This window comes from Pelophylax lessonae, assembly GCF_965119305.1.
Source record: "Pelophylax lessonae genome assembly, chromosome: 3".
NCBI classification, from domain to species: Eukaryota; Metazoa; Chordata; class Amphibia; order Anura; family Ranidae; genus Pelophylax; species Pelophylax lessonae.
Genome location: NC_138770.1, coordinates 562,630,902 through 562,645,050, shown reverse-complemented (window position 1 = coordinate 562,645,050; position 14,149 = coordinate 562,630,902). Strand labels below are relative to the sequence as shown.

The 14,149-nt window shown below is 40.0% G+C and overlaps 1 protein-coding gene across 2 annotated transcripts in view; it reads left to right on the top strand.

Moving 5' to 3' along the window:
• The window catches only part of RALGAPA2 (Ral GTPase activating protein catalytic subunit alpha 2), a 685,399-nt gene that overhangs the window by 381,846 nt on the left and 289,404 nt on the right, over positions 1-14,149 (top strand). For both annotated transcript variants that reach the window (XM_082251348.1, XM_082251349.1), the window contains 2 exons: positions 8,059-8,187; positions 10,496-10,554. In XM_082251348.1, coding sequence (XP_082107474.1) covers positions 8,059-8,187; positions 10,496-10,554 — 188 coding nt within the window. The remainder of the gene's footprint in view (positions 1-8,058; positions 8,188-10,495; positions 10,555-14,149) is intronic.

The following is a 14,149-nucleotide window of genomic DNA, read 5'->3' as shown; positions in this document are numbered from 1 at the left end:
AGCATGGTGGTAGCAGCATCATGCTTTGGGGCTGTTTTTCTTCAGCTGGAATAGGGGCCTTCATTAAGGTAGAGGGAATTATGAAAAGTTCCAAATACCAGCCAATATTGGCATAAAACCTTCAGGCTTCTGCTAGAAAGCTGAACACGAAGAGGAACTTCATTGTTCAGCATGACAACGACCCAAAGCATACATCCAGATCAACAAAGGAATGGCTTCACCAGAAGAAGATTAAAGTTTTGGAATGGCCCAGCCAGAGCCCAGATCTGAATCTGATTGAAAATCTGCAGGGTGATCTGAAGAGGGCTGTGCACAGGAGATGCCCTCACAAACTGACCGATTTAGAGTGTTTTTGCAAAGAAGAGTGGGCAAATATTGCCAAGTCAAGATGTGCCATGCTGATAGATTCATACCCAAAAATACTGAGTGCTGTAATAAAATCAGAAAAGTATTAGTTTAAGGGTGTGCACACTTCTGTAACCATATTATTTTATTTTTTTATTTTTACCTTCCTCCACCTAAAATATATTAGTTTGTTGTTCAACTAAGTTGTACAGTTTATAGGTCACTTTAAAGGTGTATAAAGTTCTGAAATGATTTATCTTTGTCTCATTTTTTTTTACATCACAGAAATCTGACAGGGGTTTGTAGACTTTTTATCCACTGTGTGTCCTGCTACATATTTTTGGTGAAAATAAATCCCAAAAGTGTATATTGATTGATTTGCACAAAAACTTGTAGTGTCTGCAAACTATGGGATATATTTATAGAATGTTTTTATTTTTTTTCCAAACAAATTTTATTTGGTTTTTATTAACCACTTGCCGACCGACTATATACGGCGGCGGTCAGCCCCTCCCAGGCAAAGTGACGTACCGGTACGTTACTAGCCTGGGAGGGAATAGGGGGCGAGCGCGCGTCTGAGGCACGCTCCCGCCCCCGCTCATACCCGAAGAAGCCGGCGCATGTGACCGGCGGATCGTCGGGTGGGTCACTCGTGATCGTCGGGTGGAGAGGGAGAAAGGCAGGCGGCTAATGTAAACAAAGCCGCCTGTCACTCTCCCCTGTGTAAAAGCACTGATCACTCGGTCCTGCTATGCCACATCCAATCACAGTAAGAAACACGCCCCTAGGGACACACTTAACCCCTCCCTTTCCAAAAAAGTTAACCCCTTCCCTCCCAGTGTCATTTTTACAGTAACAGTGCATATGTATAGCACTGATTACTGTAGTAATGTCACTGGTACCCCCAAAAGTGTCAAAAAGTCCCGCAAAAAAATTCGCAGATCGCCGCCATTATTCGTTAAAAAAACAACAAAAATGACAAAAATCTTTCCCTTAGTAAACGCAATAACTTTCGCGCAAACCAATGAAAATACTCTTTTTGCTATTTTTTTTTACCAAACATATGTAGCAGAAAACAAATTGGCCTAAAATGTTAAAAAATTTTGATTTTTACATTTTTTTGGGGGGGAATTTCATATAAAAAATGTGAAAAATATTGTTATTTTTGCAAAATTGTCGCTCTTTTTTTGTTTATAGCGCATGATCAAAAATCGCACAGGTGATAAAATACCACCAAAAGAAAGCTCTGTTTGTGGGGAAAAAAAGGACGTCAATTTAATTTGGGTACAGCGTCGCACGACCGTGCAATTGTCAGTTAAAGTCACGCAGTGCCGAATCGCAAAATAGGCCCTGGTCAGGAAGGGGGTAAAATCTTCCGGGGCTTAAGTGGTTAACATGTGCAGAGGTAATGGTAAAAAAAAAAAAAAAACAATGTATATATACAAATAAATTGTGATGGCCTATTCCACAACTAGTAGACATTCAACTTCTTTGTACCTTTATTCATGTTGCCACATAAAAGATTTTAAACAGAAGAAAACAACATCTGAAAACTGTTTGTATTAACAAAAGCATTTCTTTGAGCCATCAAAACAATGCAAATTAGCTTTGCTATCCCCGTGTATATTTATAGAATTTTTATTTATTTATTTTTACTAGTATTGTCGTCGATCAGCAATTTAAAACGGGACTGCGATATTGCGGCGGACAAATGGGACACTAAGTGACACTTTTTTTGGGACCCAGTGACACCAATACCAATCACTGTACTAATGACACTGGCTGTGAAGGGGTTAAAATCAGGGGCAATCAATTGGTAAATTTGTGCCTAAAATATGCTTGGTTACTATGGGGGAGTTAATTTTACTATGGGAAGACAGAGATCCGTGTTTCCTTTTTTGCAAAAACACAGGATCACTACCTTCCCTGCTGACAGAATGAATGGCAATCTGCCTTGTTTACATAGGCAGACCGCCATTCTGCTTCTGTCCCAAACAAACGGTGGGTCCCAGCGGCCATGGAGCGGTTAATTGAACAAGCTGAAGTTAGAAGCTGATTGGTTACAATGCACAGCTGCACTCTCCAGTTTTAGTAATTAACCCCACTGTGTTATCTGACTTATAGTGTGATCAGTTATTTACAGGAAAGCAGAGGGACTGGCGGGATCACTAGGGATTTCACACAAAGGAAGCAATACAAAGAGAAAAGGATACTTTTATATACAAATATGTAGTACAGCAGGCACATATCAGGAATATGAAATGTTGGGTTTACATACTCTTTAGGTTATGATCATTAAATGTAAGCCTGGGACAAAACTGGGAAAAAATACTTTATACTCCGCTGGATAGTTTGTATGTGTTTGAATAATACAAAATTCATTTTCCTGATGGATCAGCTGATCTTCAGCTTTGCTCAGTGAAAGAGCTAACCCAGATACTAAGCAACTTATCTAAATTTAATCAACCTTGTATCAGCCACTTACCTCTTCACTTGTGCATGTTCCAAGATATAGTATTTGCCAAGTAAACTCTATAAATCCACTGAGATGACTGTCATTTAGAGCCATCCAGTTTTATAAAAATCAATAGTACAGAAAAAAAAAATTAAAGCTAATAATCTAGTTTCCCTATTATTTTTGGATGTTTGCCTGCAAATAGCCTATTGAGAATGATGTTTCCCTGGAGAAAAATCAGCTTTGAAGCATATGCTTTGTCTTGTTCTCTGTAGTAATTTGCCAGGCTAGGAGAGGGAATATGGAGTTTGTGAAGATGGGCTGGATATGATTGAGAGATGAAGCAGTGCAGCATTCCTTGTATTTTTCTGCTTATAAAGCTCCATTATTCTTGTAGCATCTCTAAGCTGCACTATTTTTAGTTGGCCTTTTCCACTTTTGTAAGCTTTTCTGTCTCGATATTACTGACAGAATAGTATGAGAATAACATGAGGTAATCAGCTGTGGGTTTCAAGGGTGGGGAGGATTATGGGGGGGGGGGGGGGGGGGGACTTGTTGCAGACCAAAGAAAGGTTAATTGTGTCTTGTGGGAAGAATAATTCCCATCATAAGTACTACTTGTAATCAGTCACTGTAATCTCAGGGCTCGCCAGTTCTCTGCACCGCAGAAATAATTATCAAGAAGATGGCTAACCGGAAATAAAATCATATCGACACAGGCTGATTGGAAGTAAATCTATCAAAGCGCAGTTAAGTACATCTGTGCGCTGTCATACCTGCGGTGTTTAATGTGATCCTTACAACACTGTTCCTGTCCTTAGCCATCAGAATGTGGAAATACATTGTGGACTGGATAGCATTTAAGTTAAAGTATATGCACAACACAGCAGCCTGTAGGCTCACAACAATTGAAGCCTAAAGCAACCACCCCCTGCTAAGATTACCTTCCTTTACACACATTTTCTTGTTTTATTAGTCCTAGCCTGCCCAAGGCAGGCCATACATTATGTTGTTTTTAACTCAGGGGTTGAAGGAAAGAACATTGCTTGATTCACCCATCAACACAGTCAGTGTTGATGGGGGAATCCCTCCCGCTGCGGTATTGTACTCTGACAATAGGAGGTTTCCCAGCTGTCAGAATATGGTGATCATCGCTTGCAGCTATAGCCGCTGGCAGTTATCGAACACAAACTTAAACAACAGGCTGATAGAACCAAAGTTGATCGATAGATCGACTTTAGTATATTCAGCCTGCCCATACATGAATGGAAATTCAGCTGATTCCTGCTGTACCGGCCACAATTGAATCCGACCGTGGCCAGCTTAAAGGCAAAGGCCTAACAGTATGTTGGACCTGTTGGTGACAATCTATTCAGTATATTTAATTTGGAATGCATAGCTTTTACAAAGTCTTTTTGAAATGATTTTGGCAAGAATTATCCCTAATGCCCCGTACGCACGTGCAGATTATCTGAAGACTTTTGTCTGCAGACTTACCAAAACCATATAATATGAGGTCAAACCTAAACACTTTCAATTTGTATGCAATCCGGCAGGCCCTTGCACTACATAGAAAAGGTAAATCTGAAGACAAAAGTCTTCAGATAATCTGCACGTGTGTACGGGGCATTAGCCATCAAGTGTAGGTCCAGGCAAACATACTAGTCAGCAATTTACCAACACTGTCAAGTCACTGCAAATCCACTACATATGTTCTGTCTGATTAATATTCAATAAAAGTCTGCGGTTTCAACAAATGAGATCCAGGCTGGCAAGCTGTACTACCACTGCATTTGAGGTAGAGGATCTGGTTGTGTTGTCTGTAGGGCTGAAACAACTAATCAATTAATTGACAACTAATCGATTAGGAAAATAGTTGTTAACTATTTTCCTAATCGATTAGTTGGTCAGCCGATTAGTTGACCTGCATACAGAATGCATTATTTGTTTACATATCAGGAAATACAGTGAAGCACACATACAGCTCAGTACACTGTCTATGCATGTCAGAAGACACCGTGCAGCACACATACAACTCAGTACACCATCCATACAGGTCAGTAAGTGCCTTAGAACATGTAAATTTGTGAGGAGCAATGCCTCGTGGGACATGTAGTCCTGGGCAGAAAGTGAGTGGTCTTAAAGGCAGAAGTTTTTTACCTTGCTGTAGGGGCATGCTATACTATACTTTGCAGCGTTAGTGGGGACCCCAGAAGAGGAGAATCAGGACTGCTCTGTCAAAACCATTGCACAGAGCCGGTAAGTATAACCTTTTTGTTTGTTGCATTTTTTAATCGGCCCAATAACAAATTGGCCAAAAAAAAGCATAAATGATGCGAAACACAAATCGCAGCAAAATCACGTGCGCAAAATGCACAGCAAAAAGTACAGCAAAAACAGATCACAGCAAACTGCACAGGGGTGAACCGAGCCGTATGCTGGCCATACACGTATCAATTTTCTTTTGCAGGAGAATATCCATACGAAAAATCTTTGTTTATTTGCTGAATGAAAGAATGTTGTTTAAAATTTTCACTTGCTTTTAACATGTTAAACAGTTTTAAATGGAATGTAATTTCTGAAGGAAAACCACATACACTGTCTGAAAATTTCTGTGACCAAGAAGTGTTCTATTCTGCTCCTTGGAAGTTTCCCGTCACTGTGGTAAAAAAAACGAACGTCGATTTGAGGGAAGACATTGTTTTTGTATGGCCAGCATAAGTGACAGGAGGCACAGGGAGCTTTTATTAAGCCACCTTCCTATGACAAGGGAGTCTGTCATACATAATATATTACAGTTCTGTCTGAAAATTGGCAAAAAAAGTTAATTTTTTTTTTTTTTTTTTTTAAATAAAAAATTTGATCTCTGAGTTTGATGATATTTTCCAAATTCAACCTCAAATAGTATATACAGTATATCTCTTCTGTCTGTTATTCTCAGAGTGTATTAGAGATTTTGCTCCCTAACCATATAGATGGTTATTTATATTTACCACTGCATATAGATATTTAAGGATAAATTGCCTTTTTTTTTTTAACCACTTACCCACCAGGCCTATTTCGGACACTTTTTGTTTACAAGTTAAAATCAGTATTTTTTCCTAGAAAACGACTTAGAACCCCCAAACATTATATATATTTTTTTAGCAAAGACTTTGGAGAATAAAATGGCGGTCATTGCAATATTTTTTGTCACGCGGTATTTGCGCAGCGGTCTTTAAAACGCCATTTTTTTGGAAAAATTTTGAAAAATCACATTTCATTGCATTTAAAAAATACTAAACAGTAAAGTTAGCCCATTTTTTTTGTATATTGTGAAAGATGATGTCACGCCGAGTAACTAGATACCCAACATGTTACGGTTTAAAATTGCGCCCCCCGTGGGATGGCGACAAACTACGGTCAATAGAGATCTCAATAGGCGACGCTTTAAATTTATTTAACGGTTACCAATTTAGAGTTAGAGTGTAGCTCTTTTTTTTTAAATTATTGAATTTAGTGGTTTGAACAGCGATTTAATTTGCGGCTCGACTTCCGTATACGTTTTTTTTTTTGTGCGCGAGCTAACGGTGACGGGGGCGGCTACATTTTTTTTTCTCCCATTTATTTTATTTATTTTTTTAACTTTATTACAGCTTTTAAAAAAAAAAAAAAAAAGTCTGATCACTTTTATTGCTGTCACAAGCAATGTAAACATCCCTTGTGACAGCAATATGTAGTGACAGGTACACTTTATGGAGGGATCGATGGTCTAAAAGACCCTAGACCCCTCCACTACACTTCCCTGTATGCAAAACGCCGAAAACGGCCTTTTTGCATACAGACGTTTTTCAAATTTGCTGCCTTTTGCAGCACAGTAACCCAGAAGTGACGTCATGGACGCCGCCTCCGGGTTACATCATCGGAGACCCGATCGAAGCCGTTTCCGGCATTGATCGGGACTCCATCCAGCCGGCGGACGCGGGTGCGCGGTGCTCGGGGCTCCCGGTGGGACGGGAGCCCCGGTAAAAGCCAAGGAAGGCGGCGGGAGGGGGGAACGTCCCCTCCCGCCCCCGGGTAACGATCGAGCGGCTCCCGAGCCGCATCGGTCGGTACCGACGGAAAGCCAACCGTCGGCTCTAAACCACGGTACCGGGATGATGCCTCTAGCTAGAGGCATCATCCTGGTATACCCCCGCAAAGTTTACGGACGTCATATGACGTCCACCCAGGGAGAAGTGGTTAAACTTTACATATTACCTAAATTATACACCACACTTTTTTAAGGTTTTTTTATCCAAATAATTGAAACAATAATCAGCCAACTAATCGATTATGAAAATAATCCTTCGTTTCAGCCCTAGTTGTCTGACAGGAATACTTGATACTGAGAAATTTCTTACTGGACTTAAGAATATACTCATCAGTTTGCTACTGCTTCATTGTCCACGTAGGCTAGGGGTGGTTGGTTATCAGTCTGTTTTGCTCATTTGAAGTGGGGAGGAGTGAGGTCACAGACACAACTGTGTTGTCTAATTAATGTGTGTAAACGAGAAGACTGGCAGCACAGCATTACTTTATTTTTTTCAGTTAGAATGGCACCCAGGTATGCATTTCAGCTATGTAATTAGCTGCTTGCTATTTAAGTATTTTATATGTAGATATTGGATGAGTATAGACTGCAAGTCAGTATAAGGTGTCCATAGAAATGACATAAACATATGCCAAATAAACCTTTTTGTATGCCTATGGTACCTTCAGACAGCCCCAGTAATTTTTTAATGAAAAATACTAGTTTAATTTATGCCTCATTACTGTTTTCACCCACATATAAATGTGTGTCAAAACTGTATGCTTGTTCCTCCCCTAGTACTGGTGTATTCCAAACCAAAAATACATGTGAATGGAGATTTTTTAAAGGTATCTTTGCCTGGTCATAGAATGCCTGCACCTCCTGCTACTATATCTGTGAGTGCTGTGTACATGGTTTCTAAGTTCTGGACGTTGCAGCTTTTTCTTGATGCTAGCTTTGGGCATTCCTTTCATGTCCTAGTCCTGCAAAAATCTTTTTTTTTTTTTTAAAGCTTGTATATGTATTAAACTTGATCTCCCTCTGAAAAAAAAAAAAGCAGTGCAGAGAAAAACAGTATTACCAGTCATAATCTAGATGAAGGCTACAATGAAATATAGCATGTAAATTAAGATTGTACCACAGTGAACTAATGAATATATTTTCAGCTTTCCATGTGTTGATATGACCTTGCCATTCTTTCTTGTAGGCACCACGATTGGAAGCTCAGATAATAATTGGGTCACTTGTGTGCTACCCAAACACTTACAGAGAACTCTCTTTACTGGAGGCTTCAGCTGGAGCAAATGATATTGCCATAGAAAACAAAGATGTAAAGGTAAGAAAGGTATAGCTTTTAGTCACTGAGTGAAGAGAAAAAGGCCTTGCTCCATAAACTAGTAATATTTAATTTTTCAATATAACAGTTATTTTGAAGCTCAAATGTAGTTTATTCAAAACGTATGCAAATCAAGTTGGTATAAAGGTGATAGCTGAAATAGAGTTTACAAGCCTCCGAAGAAAATTCCTTTGCTTTGCAGTATTTCGAGACCACTGTTCCCTGTGTGAGAGTAAGGCAACCCATACGTTATGCATTTTTTTTTCATTCAGCCAGCAGGTTGAACGAAAAAAAATTACTTGATTCACCCATTCATGCATCCTATGTGGATGGGGCAATTCTTACCACTGTATTATGTTGAGCAGTGGGGAGCCTTCCCCACCACCAGAACACACTGATCATAGATTGACTTGTGTACATCTAGCCTGGCTGTACATGTATTGAAAATTGTCCAGTCCCAACAGAACTGGGCACATTTCAATCCTTGTATGGCCTCTCTACAGTGGTCTGGCATGCCCTCTGCTGAGTCATCACTACAGCTGCCACTTCATACTGATTTCAAAGCTGGATTGATGACTCAGCTGGATGCGTGACCACTGATCTTACTTATAACTTGTTATATTAACCACTTACGGACCTCACACTGCATATATACTGCGGCAGGGCAGCCCGGCTGTGCAAAATCACGTATTTTGTACAGGGGTTCTCGGGGGGGGGGGGGGGGCAGCGGGAGCCAATGAGCATGTCCAGTGGCCGTGATGGCTGCCAGCCACCCGTGATCATGCAGGGGAATGACAGAACGGTCGTCTGCCTATGTCAACAAGGCAGACAGCTGTTCTGTCACAGAGTCAGAGAGAGATCTTGTGTTTCAGCTAAGCTGAAACACAGATCTATCTTTTCCTCTAGCACATCCATTCCCCCACACAGTTAGAAAGCATTCCCTAGGAGCACACTTAATCCCTTGATCACCCCTAGTGTTAACCTCTTCCCTGCAAGTGTAATTTTTACAGTAACTGCATTTTATATTATTGGTGTCACTGGTCCCCAAAAAGTGTCACTTAGTGTCATATTTGTCCGCCGAAATGTTGAGGTCCCGCTAAAAATCGCTGATCGCCGCCATTACTAGTAAAAACAATAAAAAAAATATTTTATCACTGTGCAGAGATGGACCTGCCAGAGCCCCACTCTCCTCTCTGGGAGATCAGATGAAAACGGACCGCCTGCCTGTTTTCATCTGATCTGATCCGCCAGACGGATGGAAAATCGGGTCACCATCCATCTGCATTTCACGGACAGGATCAGTTAGAAACAGGTATCAGCAGACATGTCACCGCTGATATTCGCTGCTCCATAGGGGTGCATGGAGCATCTGATCAGGCCCGCCTGAAGAAACTGACAGACAGACCTGATTGGAAAGCCAGTGTGAAAGGGGCCATACATGTTCTAAAAGGTGAATTTATCCTTTCAATTTGTCCAGAGTTTTTAAACATGTACCTGTGTCAGTTTTTCAATTTTAAGAGTTTCTCTTAACCACTTGCTAAGCAGGAACACCGACATCTGTCTTCCCCCAGTTAGACAAACCCCCACACAGTTAGAAAGCACTCACAGGAAACACATTTAACCCTTTGATCACCCCTGATGTTAACCCCTTCCCTGCCAGTGTCATTAGTACAGTAACTGTGCATCATGTTTTTTAGCACTGATCACTGTAATAATGTCACTGGTCTCCAGTAAAGAGTGAACAGTGTCTTTTAGGTGTCCGATTTGTCTCCAGCAATGTCGCAGTCCCACTATAAGTCACTGATTGCAGTCATTACTAGTAAAAAAAATAAAACATTTCATAAAAATATCCCAACTTTTGTAGACGCTATAACTTTTGCTTTTTTTTTTACCAAAAATATTTAGCAGAATACATATTGGCCTAAATTTATGAAGAAATTATGTTTTTTAAGTTTTTTAATTGGATATGTTTTATAGCAGAAAGTAAAAAATATATATATTTTTTTTTTCTTCACAATTTTCGTTATTTTTTTGTTTATTGCATAAAAAATAAAAATTGCAGAGGTGATCAAATACCACCAAAAGTAAGCTCTATTTGTGGGGGAAAAAGGACATAAATTTTAATTAGGTACAGCGTCGCACAACCGCGCAATTGTGAGTTAGATTAACACAGTGCCATATCGTAAAAAAGGGCCTGGTTATTAAGGGGTAAACTTTTTCCGGGGTTGAAGTGGTTAAATTGCCTTTTTAACCTGGTAGATGCTTGTAGAGTAACAACATATTTTTTTCATTTTTCTCCGATCTTTAGAGTTTCTTAGTTAACACTTTATTGAAGAATGCCAGAGAGGAACCCATCGAAGCTGCTAGGTAAGCGATAACCTAGGAAAACCTCTGTTTATTTTTGTAAATCTCCCTTTATGGTAGACATCAGTAGTTGTAACTCTGTTTTATTTATTCATCTATTGCAGGTACTTGTAAAGCCCTGCCCATTTACTCAGCGCTTTACAAGTATTATACATTCACATCAGTCCCTGCCCCTCATATGCTAGCATAACCACTCAAAACTTTTCTAAACCCTGGATGTTAAAGTGTAGGTCCAGGCTTTTTCTTACTATGCTAAAACAAACCCCCATCCCCATTCTAACTCGTATTCTAACTATACTGCAAAAGAAAGTATACTTAAGTACACGTAACTACTCTGAGGGCGCTCTTGTCTGGTAATGTAATCGCCCAATCGGCCGGCTTCAGGGGGGAGGAGAGATCGCTGATAACGGCTGTAATGGCTGTGCAGTGAGGGCACCAATTGGCTGGCTGTGGGGCATCCTTTGTCAGCTGTCCCTCCTCTACCCTGAAGCTGCTGTTGGGAGCTGATCATGTGACCGGAACAGGGCGCCACTGGGGGCTAAGTATACACATCTTCCTTTTACAGGGGAATTAGAATGGGGGTGAGAGCAGGTTTAGGAAACACTGGACTTCCACATTAAATGCATGGGATTCAAGGAGGATTTATGTGTGAACTTTCTGGGTAAATTCTAGCAGGCTGAATCAAAGCTTCATACGTGTCTCCGAATTCCTAGGTGTCCCAAAGGTTGGTAACAGGAGTAATTATTATTTATTTTATTTTTTTTTCTGTTGAAGGTGCGTTTGGTTTATTGCTTAATACGTTTTAAAGGGGAACCATGATAGTTTTTAGTTCTTTTTTTAATTTTTTAGCATCAACCAGTTTAGGTTTGATATTTTACCTATTTATTTATAAATAAACCACTACCAAATAGGTACATTTCTTATAATGTCCAACAATTTTTTAAGGTTTCATATACACTGCACTGTTGCACGCTCACTTGAATAAAAACAAAAATGTAACATAAAATATTCTATTTTTAGTTCTAAACATAAAAATCAATAAAAAAAACATAGATTCTGTCTAAAGTCCATTTGAAATTGCAGAAAAGTACATACACCCATTTGTTGTGCAGTTAAAAACTAATCATGAAATTATTAATTTCTGTGTGCTATGTAAATCAGCTCAAGGCCAGTCAGCCAATCAGTCAGCCTGTCCACTGCCATTTACCTGCATCTAAGGGCCACTGCTCATTGAGTGACTCTCTACAGTGATCCAACTCACCTACTGCTTAGTCAGACCTATAGTTCTGAAAATTGCAGGGTGCAGCTTTGTTGATTGCAAAATGATAGATGTAATTTAAGCTGGCCATACACATATTATATTTTTTTTTTTTTGGTCAGCCAGTGAGCTGATTGAAAAAACTGAACACAGTTGAGGTGGATGGAGGAATCCTTTCTGCTGTGTCATTGGTTTCTGAAAGCGGGGACTCCTACGACATCAGAATAAACTGATTAGGGCTGCAGCAGTGATCGAAGCAAGCGTTTCCAACAATCCTGTACAAGAGCATTTTGCCATTAAATCAACTGCTCTCAAACAGGAACTGCCATAGATGGATACAAATTTGACCAGTCCTGGCTGAACTGGCCAAATTTCGATCCATCTTTAGTATGGGGTATGCTTGACTGCTGCAGAAAGATCACTGCCCTCATACAGAGAGGAGCAGTCCTTTAAAGAGAAGTTCAGAGTTTAAAAAAAAAAAAAACATTTATACTCCCCTAGGTGGATGCAGCATCCATCCAATACTGCATATGTCCCCCGCTATCTCTGTAGTGAGAAGTGCACGATCAAACACCGCTGATCGCTCAGTTCTCCCCTCTGCTCTGAGCAGAGAGCCGTGACTGTCAGTCACTGGCTCTCTGCTGTCCTCTTCAGCACTCACTGGAGCGCTGGGCTATGGAGGGAGTGGGAGGGGCTGGCTCAGACTCTCGGCGGATCGCGCTCAGACTCTCGGCGGATCGCTGAGAGGCTGAGCCAGGTGCCGCTACCAGGTTTCTGAGGGAAAACCGACCATATGGTGGTATCTTTTCAGAGCCTGGACTGGCTCTTTGATGTCAGCCGACAGCGGTTGACATTTCATTAATAAGCTGGGTATACACATTGAGTTTATTTTTTTTGTTTAACCAGTGGGATGAATAAAAATCAAAAAACTACAAGTAATGTGAATGCAGGGATCTTCCCCTCTGCACTATTGTAGTCTGACGATCGCCTTCAGCCAGGTCCAAACTGAACCGACTGAATTTTAATACGTGAATATTCAGCTTTAGTTTTTGTCGGGCATGAGGAATCAAAGTGATTGTAAACATCTGACATGGAATATGAACAAAGCATTTCCTTATAGTGTGGAGTTGTCTCAATCCAGATTACTAAGTGTCATTTCTGTCTGCTGCCTCCTTCCCTCTGTTATATACATAAGGCACTTTCTGACAAGTTTTACTGACACCTAGAGAAAAAAGGTTGACAGGAGGGAGCTTCAGCACACAGCCTTTAATTGGTTCTGCACTTTGTTGGCTGTAGAGAAGAGAAGACAGCAGATCAACTTAAACAACAGTACAACTTATGTAGGAGACATTTTTTTTTTTATCTCTAGATATAACCTGGTGCTAGTCACATCACTAAGTATAAGTAGTTTACAACCTCTTTGATGTAGTTCCTTTTTCTAAAAAAAAATGCACTTGAACCCAAAGTAGCTTTTACTTTCAAAGGTGTGGATTTGCAAGCAGCTGCTCAGAAAACAGTCTTGCAATTGTATGCATATAATATAGAAAGGCATGCAGATGCTATAGTAAAATATGTACAGTTGAAGTGATTAATGCGTATTACATGAATTGCACATAACATGAAGTGCAAATTTTAGGTATCTGAAGGAATTCATTACACAGCTAGTCTTGGTAAAACATCACAGGCAAATGTTAAGCACAGCTATGCAAAAAATGAGCAACTGCCAAGGAAATTACCATTGTAAATCACTTGAAGTTCCAATTTTGGGGAAAAAAAAGCAAAAGTTTGAACGTTTTGTTCTTGAACTTTTACTGAAGCCAGTTAAAGAGACTGGAGCAAAAGTGAAAACAATTATCCACAATAATGTATCCGATTTTCCTTTTTAAATTAAACTGCACTACACTGCGCACTTGGTAAATGAATGGAAGCTCTGCTGATTTCTATCATCCAATCATGTGCAAGCAAAAATGCTGTTTTTTTCTTCCTTGCATGTGATTGGGTATTTTTTGCAAAGTGAAGCTTTACCTCCTTTTACTAAGCTCTGGAGCAACTGCACTTGCAGTGCACAGTAGATTATGATCCGTTATTGCTCTTCATTTTTTGTGAATCTGTCCTTGTTGGTAAATCTATTTATCTATGTTCTGATTTTTGCTTACATTGCCTCACTTGCAGAATTTTCCAGCTAATTGTTGATTCACTGTGTTCATTATTTTAACGTGACCCCTTCTAGGGCTTCTTCAAAAAAACCTGGCCGTGTTGTTTTGATGTTTCCACTGTTCCATTAATGCATTTCTCTCCTATTCTTGTTGTCAATGTGTTCCTTACACTTAAACTATTGTG